At 44.2% G+C, this 15,073-nt stretch overlaps 2 protein-coding genes across 2 annotated transcripts in view; both read left to right on the top strand.

Moving 5' to 3' along the window:
• Positions 1-6,938: 6,938 nt before the first annotated feature.
• Rps4x (ribosomal protein S4 X-linked) lies at positions 6,939-12,008 on the top strand. The gene is made up of 7 exons (XM_070040334.1): positions 6,939-6,997; positions 7,882-7,959; positions 8,395-8,575; positions 8,926-9,023; positions 10,132-10,303; positions 11,087-11,244; positions 11,793-12,008. Exons 1-7 carry the CDS (start codon positions 6,995-6,997, stop codon positions 11,892-11,894), a joined length of 792 nt encoding a protein of 263 aa, XP_069896435.1. The 5' UTR covers positions 6,939-6,994; the 3' UTR covers positions 11,895-12,008.
• Positions 12,009-12,542: 534 nt separating this feature from the next.
• Ercc6l (ERCC excision repair 6 like, spindle assembly checkpoint helicase) overlaps positions 12,543-15,073 on the top strand; it is a 72,452-nt gene continuing 69,921 nt past the window's right edge. Inside the window, exon 1 of the mRNA XM_070040333.1 lies at positions 12,543-12,563. The gene's annotated coding sequence lies outside the window, so the exon portion shown is untranslated. The remainder of the gene's footprint in view (positions 12,564-15,073) is intronic.

Raw genomic sequence — 15,073 nt, 5'->3', positions numbered from 1 at the left:
GGCTGAGGGATGTAGCTCATTGGTAGAATACATGCAGAACGCCCTGAGTTTTGTCTCCAGCATGCAAAAGATAGAATTATGTGCTATATGATTATACTTACTACATGCCAAAGTAGTTTTTACTAAACAACACAAGAAGGAAAGATCATTTAGTACATTGTAGTGAGAAAGTTGAAGCTAATATTTGGGAAAAATAAGAAATTTTTTATTCAATTTATGTTGATCAATTTCAAGAATGAACTATATGTAATTAAAATAGAATTGACTATTACATCTTTGAACTCGTGGTAGTTTTCTAAGTTTGGAGATAGAGGAAACTACAAGAAAAAACATAAACAGATTTAGCTGTAGAAAATCTTGAAACTTCGCCAGGCACGGGTGGCTCATGAGGCCTGTAATCCTAGCTACTCAGGAGGCTGAGATCTGAGAATCACGGTTCAAAGCCAGCCCAGGCAGTAAAGTCAGTGAGACTGTTATCTCCAATAAACCACTAGAAAGCCAGAAGTGGCATTGTGGCTCAAGCAGTAGAAGGCTCACCCTGAGCTGAAGAGCCCAGGTACAGTGCCCAAGCCCAGAGTTCAAGCCCCACGACCGACTGAAAAAAAAACAGATGAGGGTATATGGATTCTGTGGTTGAGCAGCATCTGCCTAGCCAGCGCAACAATGCCTTGAGCTCAAACCTTGGTTTGGGGAAGCAGGCCTAATACTGGTGGTTCATGCCTGTAATCCTAGCCACTCAGGAAGCTGAGATCTAAAGATTGAGTTTCAAAGCTAGTCAGAGCAGACAAATCTGAGAGACCCTTATCTCCAATTAACCAGCAAAAAGCCAGAAGTAGTGGTGTGGCTCAAGTGGTAGAGCACCAGCCATGAGCAAGAGAGCCAAACAAAAACTTGAGGCCCTGAGTTCAAGCCCCAGTGCCAGCACACACACACACACACACATACACACACACACACACACACACACACACACACACACACACACACACACACACACACGGAGTGTAAAGAAAAGTAACCAATTGGTAAGAATACCTGCTTCAAGTATGACAAGAGGCTAAGTTCTATATTTTATTTATTTATTTATTTGTCAGTCGTGGGGCCTGAACTCTGGGCATGGGCACTGAGCTCTTCAGCTCAAGGCTAGTGCTCTACCACTTGAGCCATTTCCAACTTTTTCTGCTTATGTGGTGCTGAGGAATCAAACCCAGGACCTCATGCATGCAAGGCAAGCGCTCTACACTGAGCCATCTTCCCAGCCCCATGTTCTATATTTTATAAAGCTTTCATGCACATCAACCCCAAACCCACGACTTCCCAAGATAAATGGTTGAGACACATTACACTAGAGAAAATGGCATGAGTAAACAGCATATGGTAAAATATGCAGTCTCACTGATGGTTTTTTTCAGTGCAAATGAAACAAATTACATTAACAAAAGTTTTTAAAAAGTAATTACCCAAGAGGTAATAGTGTAGGAAGATTGTAAAGACCCTCTGAGAAATATTTTTGTTGACACATACATGTTACAGGAAAAGCTTCAGAATCTATAACCTACTGCTTTTCCTTACCCCTCCTTTCAATCCCCTTCCCTCCTGCTAGGTGCTGGGATCAAACTCAGGGCCCTGGGCATGTTAGGAAAGCATACTGCCCTATACCACCTTCCAGACCCATTGCTCCTTCTTTAATGGTGACTGCCAGTTGCTCCCAGAGACTGCCCATAGATGCACCAATTCTCCCAACTCAGCCTCTACAATTCTCCCAACACAGCCTCCACAAAACCAGGACACAGTTCAGAGCTGTGTTTATCTATAAAATACCTCCAAGCTAATGGTCCCTTTATCTCATACCAACCTCCTGCTCTCCTCCCCAAGGATACTCCTCTGTCACCTCCTGGTTCCAGTGACTACACACTGAGTTACCAAGCCCCAAACTTGGCAGTCACCCTGATTACCTCCTGGCCACTTACCCCTGCCTATTGATTATTGCTAGTCCGATTCTGCCAATACTCCACCTGCAATATCTTCATCCTGCCTACTCCTCTTGAGTTCCATAATCACAGATCTGAGTCTCATATTCCTTGTTGTCTTATTCTTCTTAATGCCAGTATTGGGACTTGAACTCAGGGCCTAGAATCTGTCCCTTAGCATTTTTGGTTTAGGCTTGTAATTTACCACTTGAGCCATAGCCCCACCACCAGATTTTTGCTTCATAATTAGAGATAAGAGTTCCATGGAAGTTATGTGCTGGTGGCTCACTCCTGTAATCTTATCTACTCAGGAAGGTTCAAAGCCAGGCTGGGCAGGAAAATCTGTGAGACTCTTACCTCCACTAAATTACCTGAAAGCTGGAAGTGGAGCTGTGGCTCACTTAAGTGGTAGAATGCTACCCTTAAGCAAAAGTATCACAGGGAATCTAGGTATACTCAAATACACACTATTTTACTGGATTATTAAATGATTTCTCTTTGGGAAAAAAAGGGAAGAAGCAGCTCAGGGATAGTGCCAAGGCCCTGAGTTCAAGCCCCAGGACTAGTATTAATAAAAGAGTCTTGCCAAGTGATGGTGGCTTACATCTGTAATCCTAGCTATTCAGGAGGCTAAGATCTGAGGATCACGGTTCAAAGCCAACCCAGGCAAGAACGTCCATGAGACTCATCTCCAATTAACCACCAGGAAACTGGAAGTGGCACTGTGGTACAAGTGGTAGAGCACTGCCTTTGAGCTGAAGAGCTAAGGGACAGCGCCCAGGCCCAGAGTTGAAGCCCCGTGACCGACAAAAAAAAAATCTCATGGATGTCCTCACTGGACTGGTTTTGAACCATGATCCTCAGATCGTAGCCTCCTAATCAGCTAGGATTACAGGTATGAGCCACAAGGACCTCCTGTATACTCTTGCTTGGATTATTGAAAAATCCCTAGGTCTATCTGATCCAAGCTACTCATACAATGCCTGGAACCATCCTGTAGGGAGCAGTACGGAGTTATCTTTCTAATGCATAAAGGTGGATCCTTTCCTTAGTCACATTAGCCCATTGTCTGCCTATGGGCTACAGTCCAAGATTCTGAAGATTTAGCAGCTGAGTTCCAACCCACTCCTTCACCAGCTTTACTCCCATGAGTTATCCCTAGCTTGCCTTCCCATCTCCCAGGCTAACCTCTCCCATTGTAATACAAGTTCTTTGTAATAAAAAAAAAACTGGTTCATTTCACTTATTTGCTCCTTCCCCTTGACCTTCCCCCTCCCAACAACTCAGTTTTCAGCTTTCTGGTATTCATTTTGTTAAACTATAATGTTGTTCAAAAGAGCAAATACACTCATAATCTTCAATGTCTATATATGTGAAAATGGAACCAGGTAACTTGAGGAGATGAGTGGGGTTGGGCGAGATGGGGAAGAATGATGGAGTTGGTAACATTGATCCAGATGTATTATATTCATGAACTGATATGAAATGAAACCACTTAGTACAACAACTTAAAGACATATTTATTTTTGTTGGTCCATTGATTTTCCTGCATGGACTGGCTTTGAACCATGATCCTCAGATCTCAGCCTCCATAGTAGCTAGGATTACAGAGACTTATGGAGGTTGAGATCTGAGGATCACAATTCAAAGCCAGCCTAAGAAGTGAGTCTGTGAAACTCTTAACCACTAAAAAGCTATAAGTAGAGCTGTAACTCAAGTGATAGCCTTGAGTGGAAAAGCTCAATGGCCAATGCTCAGGTTCTGAATTCAAGATCCAGTACTGGCACAAAAAATTGCTTTTAAACATCAGCTCATAATATACAACTTGACACAGATTAAGCACTCAATAAATGTTGGCTGAAAGAGTGGATTTGTACTATGACAATTGTCTTATTGAAGGAAAAAGCTATAGGAAGAAAGCTTTCCACTGTAGCAAAAATCCCAATAAAGAGAACAGTACAGGAAACTCTATGTCCCACAACAGAAAACTTTTCTTACTTATGGGATAATCACTTAGTGGAAGATGATGCAGCTGTTAAAATGGTAATTAGGATGATTATGTAGTGACTTGGAAATTGTTTTTAATATAATAAAAGCAGAATACAAATTGGTCTGTATGCTAGGACTAAAATTATGTAAAAGTATGCATGCATACACCCTCATCCAAAAGAGAACAGGAGTGGGGACAAATGAATACAGATGACGTGTTTAGGGTGTTTAGGGAGGTATTGTTTGAAATTTACTCAGCACTTTCCAAATTTTCTTTATCGTTGCTATAATGTCATTTATGCATAAATACAAAAGAGAGAAAAAAATCCTGAAAAAGGTGCTTTGATTTCCAAGCTGCCAACAAACCACTAACTCAAGAGGCAAGAAGAGACCAGACCTCCATCTTGCACACACACCTAACAAGATCTGTAATTTTGATTGAGATGTGCAGCTCCAAGCAGCTATGTCTTCTGTCCTTGTCCACCCTAGTTGGAACTTGAATGATCATCTCTCACGCCCAAGTCACTTCTTTCCTCAGTTCTGTTAGCTGTACCATCTTCCCAGTACCTCCAGCTGGAAAACCACAAAACTTTATCTTGCTTTGTCCCCTTCACTCTGTCTAATCCTTACCTATCTTTCCTCCTCCTGCTCCTGCTCCTGCTCCTCTTCCTTCTCCTCTTGTTCCTCCTCTTGTTCCTCCTCTTCCACACTGGAGTTTGAATTCAAGGTGTTTTGTTCTTGCAAGATAGGTACTCCACCATTTGAACCATGTCTCCAGTCTTTTGTGCTGGGCATTTTTGAGATAAGGTCTCTATTTTTACCTGGGCCAGCATCGGCAGTGATTCTCCTATTTGCACTTCCTACCATGGAGGCTGGGATGACAGGTGCATACCTCTGAACCCAGCTATTGGCTGAGAGGGGATCTCAGTAAATTTCTGCTTGGGCTGACCTCAAACCATGATAACCCCAATCTCGGTTTTGAGGAGCTAGGAAGATTACAGGCATGAACCAAGCACCTAGCTTCTCTTGTTTGTTTGAGACAAAAGAAAAATATGTTACAGGCTAGGAATGTGGCTCAGTGGTAGAGTGCCTAACATGCATGAAACCCTGGGTACACTTCCTCAGTACCACATAAACAGTAAACACCGAAAGTGGTGCTGAGGCTCAAATGGTAGAGTCCTAGCCTTGAACAAAAGCAGCTCAGGGAGAGTGCCCAAGCCCTCAGTTAAAGTCCCATGACTTGCAAAAAAAAAAAAAAAAAAGGAAAAAAATAAAAATATGTCAGTTCTTCTTAACCAGATAGTAATAACTAGGAGGTCAAGGAGTCTTCTGTTTAAATCTATGACATGGGCTGGGAATGTGGTTTAGTGGTAGAGTGCTTGCCTAGCATGAATGAAGTCCTGGGTTTGATTAGTACTACATAAACAGAAAAAACTGGAAGTGGTGGTGTGGCTCAAGTGGTAGAGTGCTAGCCTTGAGCCAAAGCAGTTCATGGACAGTGCCCAAACCCTGGGTTCAAGCCCCAGGACTGTCAAATAAAATAAAATAAAATTAGGAAATGACCCAGCATTCAGGAGACTCGGGTAGGGGGATCACAAGTTCAAGGCTCAAGGCAAGCTTTAGTGACACCCTAAACATGATCAGAAACCAAACCCCAATGATGCCAAAGTGTGAAAGTAAGGAAACTTCTGTAGATTCTTTTAAATTTCATATGTACTTTGCTTCTAGTTATTGGTAGAAAACTCATTTTGACCCTAAAGCTGACGATTTCCAAACCCTAACCCTAATCTGAACTTGAAAATTAATGACTCGTGAATGTTGTCAAGAAAACACATATACCTGTTTTCTTTCATCCTGACCTGAATCCAACTGATTCTTGTTGAAATAGATTGTGAGACAGAGACAGAGGGAGGAGAAGAGGGAGAGAGAGAGGGAGGGAGGAGAGAGAGATTCTCCTAATTATCCTTTCAGAGTGACTGGAATTCTGTGATTTGGGATTAGCCCAGGGTGCTGCCGCCTACAATCTAGAAGACATAGGTGATTGAGCCGATCTGTTCCCTCACGACTGGAAATGGAAAATCAAGAAGTTTGAAGTAGGGAAATAGCAGAAGCAATATATATTAGAAAACCAGATGATTTCAAAAGTTCCCTTGTTTCTCCGAGAATATGTGGCAAGTTCTGGAAGCATTGTGCGGGAAGGCATGGGCAGGATGCCAGCCAGGGTTCAAGCTGGGATTCTACCTTCCCATCTTCCCCAGCTCATGCCTTCAGCAGTCTTCAGACACAGATTACATTGGTGACTCTTTCCAACTTTTAGAGTGAGGATGGCTGACTGCAGGGAATCTGGAAGATAATACAAAGTATATTTAATAAATAGTATTAAAGGGCTGGGAAGGTGGCTCAGTGGTAGAGCACTTGCCTTGCATGCTCGAGGCCCTGGGTTCGATTCCTCAGCACCACATAAGAAAAAAGCCGGAATTGGCGCTGTGGCTCAAGTGGTAGAGCACTAACCTTGAGCTGAAGAGCTAAGGGACAGCGCCCAGGCCCAGAGTTCAGGCCCCAAGACCCGATCCAAAAAAAAAAAAAAAAGAGTAAAAAAATAAATAGTATTAAATATTGTTAAAATATAGTTTCTTTTTTATTGTGTGAGCATATGTATGTGGAACTCAGCGTAGCTACATTTTCCTGGAAGGCAGGGATCTTATCTGGTTATCATTTGAGTTTCCGGCACTTATCACAGTCAGAAACCCGGCAAGCCTTCAGTGCTCCTGGACGGAGAAAAGACCGGGAAACGAGAGGAAGTACTTGCCCTTACGAGACATTCTTTCTCACGTTATGGTCTCGGAGCCCGAGATCACTGACCTCCCGACCAGTAGATGGCAAGAGAGAGTACCGGCGGGCTACGGAAGCACCGGGCTGGGAAAATGCCACCGTGGGCGGAGCGTCCCAGTCTCTAGCGCGGCGCGCGCAGCCTCCGACCCTAATTTCTTTGAGCGCCGGAAGAAGGCGGGCCTCTTTCCGTTCCTAGCGCAGCCATGGTAAGGTAGCAGTTCGGCGAACTCTAGGGTTGCATCGGCCTCCATCCTCCCAATGCTGAGATTGTCCAGGGCTTCGGGCTCCTGTGGGGGTCGGCAGGATGGAGACAAAGGGAAAGCAACCCCTAGAGCTGGCTGTAGTGGGCTTCGGGGCCAGGATGATTAGTGGCCTGGGGAGCTGGAGGGGGGGGAAGCGGTGAATGTGCCACTGGTGCCACCAGTTGCAAGGCCTAGGACTTTGGCTTGGCCAGTCTTTTTCAAATCAGGGAGAAGTGGCTTTGGTCCCCGACAAGTGTCGGGTAGTCTGGGGACGCAGGCGGCGAGCCCCAGGCAAATCAGCACCGGGTTTCTTAGCTTGGTTGGCACCGCCGCCTGACCTGACGTAGTGTGGCTGGTAAGCATCAGCAAGGAGCTTTGAGAAGTCTGCCTTCCGACTTCTAAAGCGAAAGCCAGTGCCGGGTCTTCGCATGAGTATACGAAGAGACACTAAACGTTGTTGCGCCCAAGTTAGATGGATCTTTTGAAGCAGCTTCTTTGGAAACGGAAATGAAATCCTGGGCCAGTGCCGCAGTGCGCTTGGGTTTGAAGCGCTGAACTTTATATCCCTGCAGTGTTGCGTAGTGAGCCGGTGTTCTTAGAAAATGGTAACATTGAAGTACTTAGTTTACTTGTGGGAGAGAGGAATCGGTATTTTTCTTGGGACGTGAGAAAGTTGTGTGCGGTTTGCCGTGCGTGTAGTATTCTGTACAGAGTATGCGTGTACTTTCTGTCCGTTTTATCAGAACATCTCTAACACGTTTTATTGAAGAGAAATTTTGAGAATTTACACTACATTCCTATTGAGCTGAAACCATGTCACAACATTGCAATATAAAACTTCCCTTCAGGCTCGTGGTCCCAAGAAGCATCTGAAGCGGGTAGCCGCTCCTAAGCATTGGATGTTGGATAAACTGACCGGTGTATTTGTAAGTATCCCCACGTGTTTCTTGGGGAAGGGGGTGGAGGATTGCTGAGGAGCCTGGGGCCTTGCACATGCTAGAGCAGTACTCACCACTGAGTTATACCCACAGCTTCTATAAGGATCTTATACAAGATGGAAAGTATTTTCCACTTTATAAGCCAGGCTAAACATACACTGGCTTTCCCTGCTTTTGGAGTCACTGGGCTGTCTGTCTACCTGTACTCCGCAACTGCACCTAACATTTTTCTCACACTTACATACATGAACTCAGATCTCAAATGATAATTATTGGTGAGCCTTATTCCTTGGAGAAAATTGCTTCTAAGTGTCCAAGTGATGGAAAGGTAGTTTTGGTGTCTTAATGGACTTAAGGGCTGATGTAAGTTTTGAGTGAATTCAGGTGGTGATATTTGGAAAGTGACTATTTATAATTTTGCAGGCTCCTCGTCCATCCACCGGTCCCCACAAGCTGAGAGAATGTCTGCCTCTCATCATTTTCCTAAGGAACAGGCTTAAGTATGCCTTGACAGGAGATGAAGTGAAGAAAATCTGCATGCAGCGTTTCATTAAGATTGATGGCAAAGTCAGAACTGATATCACCTACCCTGCTGGTTTTATGGGTGAGCAATTCGTGCTAGGTGCTTGGTAGCGATACATTGCCTTACCCGCATCTCCTACATGGCAGTTGTACTCAGTGCTCAGCTTTAATGCTACTCAGTAGTGTCATGTTTAGGGATTTGGAAACCTATGTAGAGAGGGGCAAGGTTCACCCTATAGTCGTCTAGTTAGTACTGAGAAGCTACAGAGTCAGAAGTTTTTACTTAAATGCCATGGATTGCTTCACTTCTCAAAACTAAATTTCATTTTACTTTAAATTTCACATGACCCCGGAAGATTGAGGCAAGTGGTTAATTCTTTACTGAGCATGGGGTCCACTATAGTAAGTTACTTTGTTGCTGTTTGATATCAGATGTCATCAGCATCGATAAGACTGGGGAGAATTTCCGTCTGATCTATGACACCAAGGGTCGCTTTGCTGTTCACCGCATAACACCAGAGGAGGCCAAGGTGAGTATGACAGGTGGGTTGGGCTTTCAACTTTAAAGTTCTTTGGTTCTAAGTTAAATCCTAGATTGAGCTGAGGTGGGATACAAGCCTGGGGCCTCACACAGTTGACACTTCAAAAAAAAGACCTAGGAAACCAATCTGGTCCAGTCAGTTTATTTTGGCTCTTTGCCCTTGCTCCATTTGTGACTCTAGCTTTGCTTTATAGGGGTCTTGGTGGTAGAGACTGATAATACTTGAGGCATTAGTTTGAGATAACATAAAATTGCAGACTGCTGGGTGCTGACAGCTCACATACCTGTTGTAATCCTAGCTACTCCGGCAGCTGAGATCTGAGGATTACTGTTCAAAGCCAGCCAGGGCAGTAAGATCCGTGAGACCCAATTAACCACCAGGAAACTGGAAGTGGACCTGTGGCTCAAAGTGGTAGAGTGATAACCTTGAGTGAAAGAGCTTAGGGAGAGTGCCCAGGCCCTTAGTTCAAGCCCTTTGAGCCACAACAAAAAGCTTAACTTCAGCCTAGCATATTTAATTCAATTGGGTGAGGTAGTTACCTTGTGAGCTGTCTTGGTACTAGCAGGCTGAAGGGCTTGTCCAGTGGTTTCCTTAATAATTCAGTTTGTTGTAAAACTATCAGGAAGTGAAGATCTAAAATTGAAGTGCTTTGTGAAATATTTACTGATTACATGAACTGGTAATACAATTGCTGTTTATGAGTCAAAATGTGATCCTAGCTACTCAGGAAGCTGAGATTTGAGGATCGTGGTTCAAAGTATGGATGCCCCTTCCTCTCCCCCCCCCCAAAAAAAAATCCCAAAACATTAGGAGAAATCAGTGCGTAAAGAACTCCCTGGGCCCATGACATTTCAAGAGCTCAAGGAAAGGAGTGGGAATGACAGTAGAAGCCAGTGGTGGACCTGCTTGGGACATACAGGACTGGCCCTTCAGATACAGTGTTTCAGTTCACAACAGCTGTGGAGCTGTATAAAATTATCTTCAGCTACTGTTTGCGTTTTCCAGCCAGTGGCTCCAGACCTGGGAAAAAGAACTGATGCACTTGTGAATATAATAAGTATGAGCCCAACTAAATTAACCCTTTCTATGATTCCAGTACAAGTTGTGCAAAGTGAGAAAGATCTTTGTTGGCACAAAAGGAATCCCTCATCTGGTGACTCATGATGCTCGAACCATTCGCTACCCAGATCCCCTCATCAAAGTCAATGACACCATTCAAATTGATTTGGAGACTGGCAAGATAACAGATTTCATCAAGTTTGACACTGGTAAGCATCCTCTGCCACATAACATCTTGGAGAACAGATGTTTTGTTTTATTATTGATTGTGGGGCTTGAACTCTGGGCATGGGCACTGTCCCTGACCTGTTCAGCTCAAGGCAAGCACTCTACCATTTGAGCCACAGAACCACTTTGGGTTTTCTGGTGGTTCACTGGAGATAAGAGTTTCAGGCTTTCCTGCCCGGGCTGGCTTTGAACCGAGATCCTTAGGTTTCAGCCTCCTGAGTAGCTAGGATTACAGGTGTGGGCCATTGTTACCCAGCTTTGTTTTTCATACACTAAACTCATCTGAGCATTGTGAACTGGTCAGCCTGGGTATAGATTAGTGGCTGGTGCTTTTACTCACCTGTAGCATCTTCACTTTGAGGTGGCAAAATGTATAGTATAAAATAAAACTATGTAAATCTGTTTATGCTAGAGCTTGAACTCTCAGTTTGTTTAGGCACTGTCCCTGAGGGTTTGTTTTCTGGGTTTTTTTTTGTTTGTTTGCTGATTAATTGGAGATAAGAGATTTAGGGACATAACTGCCTGATATGGCCTCAAAACTTTGTGGAAAATATAAAAGCAGCAGGAGTAATAAAGGCAATGGACGGTCAGGACCTGACACGGTCCTCCTAGGGTAGACAGTTTACATTTTTAGAGACTCCAGGGGTGACCTGGCTTGGACTACAGCATTAGTAGGAATGAGTTGCTCCTGGGGTTAAAGCCAGGGGATCTATGAACTAGATGAGCACATATCTCTGATTGAAGCAAGTGTTTTTCTTGTTTAGGTAACCTGTGTATGGTGACCGGAGGTGCTAACTTGGGAAGAATTGGTGTGATCACCAATAGAGAGAGACACCCAGGTTCTTTTGATGTGGTTCATGTGAAAGATGCCAATGGCAACAGCTTTGCCACCCGACTTTCCAACATCTTTGTTATTGGCAAAGTAAGTCTCAGTTTTCCTTCTCAAAGCAATCATTAATTATACTATTATGACATTTCCACCTAATCTGCTCACCCTCTCACTCCCTTTCTCCTTTCCTAAAACAATTAGAGCAAGTTTCACTGTACTATTTAAACTTTTTTAAAGTGGTACTGAGGAATCGAACCCAGGGCCTTATGCATGCTAACAAGCACTCTACTACTAAGTCACATTCCCAGCTCTCACTCTACTATTTTTATATAGGCAAACAATATACATACATATTGTCTGTGTGTGCATGTGCTGGGTCTAGGCTTGAACTAAGGCCCACACACATCTTTTGTTCAAAGCTAACATGTCTCAACTTGAACCCCACTACTGGCTTTTTTGGTAGTTAGACGTAGGAGCCATGTGGATTACCTTTTTTATTAATCCTAATCCCTCCCCAATATGGCCTGTTTTATTCTTTCCTCATGTGGCTGTGCTTTTCTAGGACACTAAATAAAGATCCTCCTGTGGTACTACTTCAACTTGCAGAGATGGATTGCAAATGCTTATTTTGATTCTTTCAGGGCAATAAACCTTGGATTTCTCTTCCCCGAGGAAAGGGGATCCGCCTCACCATCGCTGAAGAAAGAGACAAGAGGCTGGCAGCCAAACAGAGCAGTGGGTGAATTTCACTTACTATCTCTATGTGCCATTGGAAATAAGAGATTGTACTCAATAAAATGGTCTCTGAATAAATAAGAATCAGAGAATTTTAAATAAAAATGATCTGATGTGATTAATTGCTCTTGGTTTGTGTTGTCTTTATCACAGTTTACTATTTAACATTGTAACATGAAGAATAAATTCTAGACAAGCTCAGGTTGTTTCTAATCCAGATTTTTGTGTGGTAAAGAGAAAGGGGCTACAACTAAGCCCAGGAAATAGATAACTCAGGGCTGGGCTAGGTAGGCCTCAGCTACAGTAAAATCCTAGCTAATTATTTTTTTGTGCTAGGGATCAAACCCAGGGGCCTACACACACTAGGCAAGCATTTTACCATTCAGAAATGCCCCAGCTCCTCACTTGGCTATTTGGGAATGTACCACCCTCATCTTACACTTGGGTTTATATTGCACTGGTCCCTCACAAGCCTGCTTTGTCTTTGCCCCTGTGCCCAGCTTGCCAAAAGCAATAAGGAATCTCTAGAAGTAGTTAACCTTCATGATTATAGTCTCTTAGTAGGGTAACATGTGCTTTAATTAGTGTCTATCATTCACTTTACTGCAACTGTAGTCCTTAACTTCAGCTATTGTCCGTTGTAGATGACCAACTTCTGTTCTCCCAAGGAGTGGCAGGTAGGTTCTGAAGTCTTGGCAAGACCTGTTTCATGGGCTCTTGAACCTTCAATGTTGGTGACTTACCTCCTGAGCTGTTTTTTTCTAGTTAGTCAAAGGTGAGTCTTGGAATTGTCTGCCCAGGCAGACAGAATCTTCTATTAGTGGGGTCTGAACTTGTCCTGGACACTGTCCCTGAGCTTTGCTCAAGAGTGGTGCTGTGGGCTGGAAGTGGGTCTTAGTGGTAGAGTGCTTGCCTAGCATGTATGAAGCCCAGGGTATCGATTCTTAAATGCCATGTAAACAAAAAGCTGGAATCGACACTATCTCAAGTGGTAGAGTGCCAGCCTTGAGCAAAAGAATCTTAGGAACAGTGCTCAGGCCCGGAGTTCAAGCATCAAGACTGGCAAAAAAAACCCCACACTAGTGCTGTACCATACCACTTCAAGTCACAACTCCATTCCAGTTTATTCTAAGTAGTGTAACAGAAATAAGAGTCTCTACGGACTTTCCTGCCTGGGCTGGTTTCAAGCTGTGATTCTCAGATCTCAGCTTCCTGAGTAGCTAGGATTACAGGCATGGATCACCATCACCTGGCCTGGTTTAGAATATTGATCATTGAAACTCAGCCTCCTGAGTAGCTAAGATTATAGGCCACTAACACTGGGCTCCATTTCAATTTTTGTTGCTGGGGATGGAATCTAGGGCCTCACATGCAATAGGCAAGCTATCTACCACTGTGTTTTTGTAAGGTTTCCAATTCAACTTTTTTCTGGGGTCCAGTCGTGGGGCCTGAACTCTGGGCCTGGGTGCTGTCCCTCAGCTCTTCAGCTCAAGGCTAGCACTCTACCACTTGAGCCACAGCGCCACTTCTGGCTTTTTTCTTTTTGCTTATGTGGTGCTGAGGAATCAAACCCAGGGCCTCATGCATGCCAGGCAAGTGCTCTACCACTGAGCCACCTTCCCAGCCCAGTACCTTACCTTCTAAATAGTGCTTACCTTCACTACCAACTGACCTGAGACAGTTTTTTTTTTTTTTTTTTTTTTTTTTTTTTTTTTTTTTTTTTGGTTACTGGGGCTTGAACTTGGGGCATGGGCACTATCCTTGAGCTTTTGCTCATGGCTGGCACTCTACCATTTTAAGATACAGCACTACCCACTTTTTCTGTTTATATGGCACTGAGGAATCAAACCCAGGGCTTCATGCATGCTAGGCGCAAGCACTCTACCACTAAGCCACATTCCCAGCCCCAAATATTTTCTTTTTTATTTTTTTGTCAATTGTGGGGCTTGAACTTAAGGCCTGGGCACGGTCCCTGAGCTTTTTCTTTTTCTTTTTCTTTTTTTTTTTTTTTTTTGTCAGTGGTGGTGGTCATGGGGCTTGAGCTCTGGGTCTGAGCGCAGTCCCTCAGCTCTTCAGCTCAAGGCTAGCGCTGTACCACTTGAGCTACAGCGCCACTTCCAGTTTTCTGGTGGTTTATGGAGTTAAGAGTTTTACCAACTTTCCTGCCCAAGCTGGCTTGATAAGAGTTTCATGGACTTTCCTGCCCGGGCTGGCTTTGAACCGAGATCCTCCTGAATCTCAGCCTCCTGAGTAGCTAGGATTACAGGTGTGAGCCACCGGTGCCCGGCCCTGAGCTTTTTCAATTTACTGCTTTGAGTCACAGCACCAGTTCCAGTTTTCTGGTGGTTAATTGACAATAAGAGGCTCACAGACTTTCCTGCCCAGGCTAGCTTTGAGCAAGCCACAATCCTAAAATCTCAGCCTCCTGAGTAGCATGAGCCACTAGTGCCTGGTATTTTCATGTATTTTTGCCAAACTCTTGTATCCATAGCCAACTTAGGGTTCTATTTGCAATCAACAAAAGAATGTTAGTTCCAGAATAGGCATTGTTGGCTCATGCCTGTAAATCCTAGCTACTCAAGAGGCTGAGATCTGAGGGCCATTATTTGAAGCCAGCCCAGGGAGGAAAGTCAGTAAGAATCTTAACTCCAATTAAACACCAGAGGGGCTGGGAAGGTGACTCAGTAGTAAAGCGCTTGCCTTGCATGCTTGAGGCCCTGGGTTCGATTCCTCAGCACCCATAAGCAAAAAAAAAAAGCTGATGGGGCTGGGAAGGTGGCTCAGTGGTAGAGCGCTTGCCTTGCATAAATGAGGACCTGGGTTCGATTCCTCAGCACCACATAAGAAAAAAGAAAAAAGCCGGAAGTGGCGCTGTGGCTCAAGTGGCGCTGTGGCTCAAGTGGTAGAGCGCTAACCTCGAGATGAAGAGCTGAGGGACAGCACCCAGGCCCAGAGTTCAGGCCCCGCGACTGGACCCAAAAAAAAATTTTTTTTAAAAGCCAGATGTGGTGCTGTGGCTCAAGTGCTAGAGTGCTAGCCTTGAGCTGAAGAGCTGAGGGGCAGCGCCCAGGCTCAGAGTTCAGGCCCAGGCTCAGAGTTCAGGCCCATGACCGGACCCAAAATAAAACAAAACAAAACAATTAACCACCAGAAAACTGGATATGGAACTGTGGCTCAAAGTGGTAGA

Source organism: Dipodomys merriami, unplaced genomic scaffold (genome assembly GCF_024711535.1).
Source record: "Dipodomys merriami isolate MVZ:Mamm:240054 unplaced genomic scaffold, mDipMer1.0.p SCAF_3, whole genome shotgun sequence".
In the NCBI taxonomy this organism is placed as follows: domain Eukaryota; kingdom Metazoa; phylum Chordata; class Mammalia; order Rodentia; family Heteromyidae; genus Dipodomys; species Dipodomys merriami.
Note: the sequence above shows the minus strand (reverse complement) of the source record. Positions and strands in the feature narration are given on the sequence as shown.

Bases quoted from the DNA above. Each gene is read 5' to 3' on its own strand.
- Rps4x (XM_070040334.1), top strand. The intron at 7,960-8,394 runs GTAAGTATCCCC...ATAATTTTGCAG, and splicing joins ATAAACTGACCGGTGTATTT to GCTCCTCGTCCATCCACCGG. The intron at 10,304-11,086 runs GTAAGCATCCTC...TTTCTTGTTTAG, and splicing joins TTTCATCAAGTTTGACACTG to GTAACCTGTGTATGGTGACC.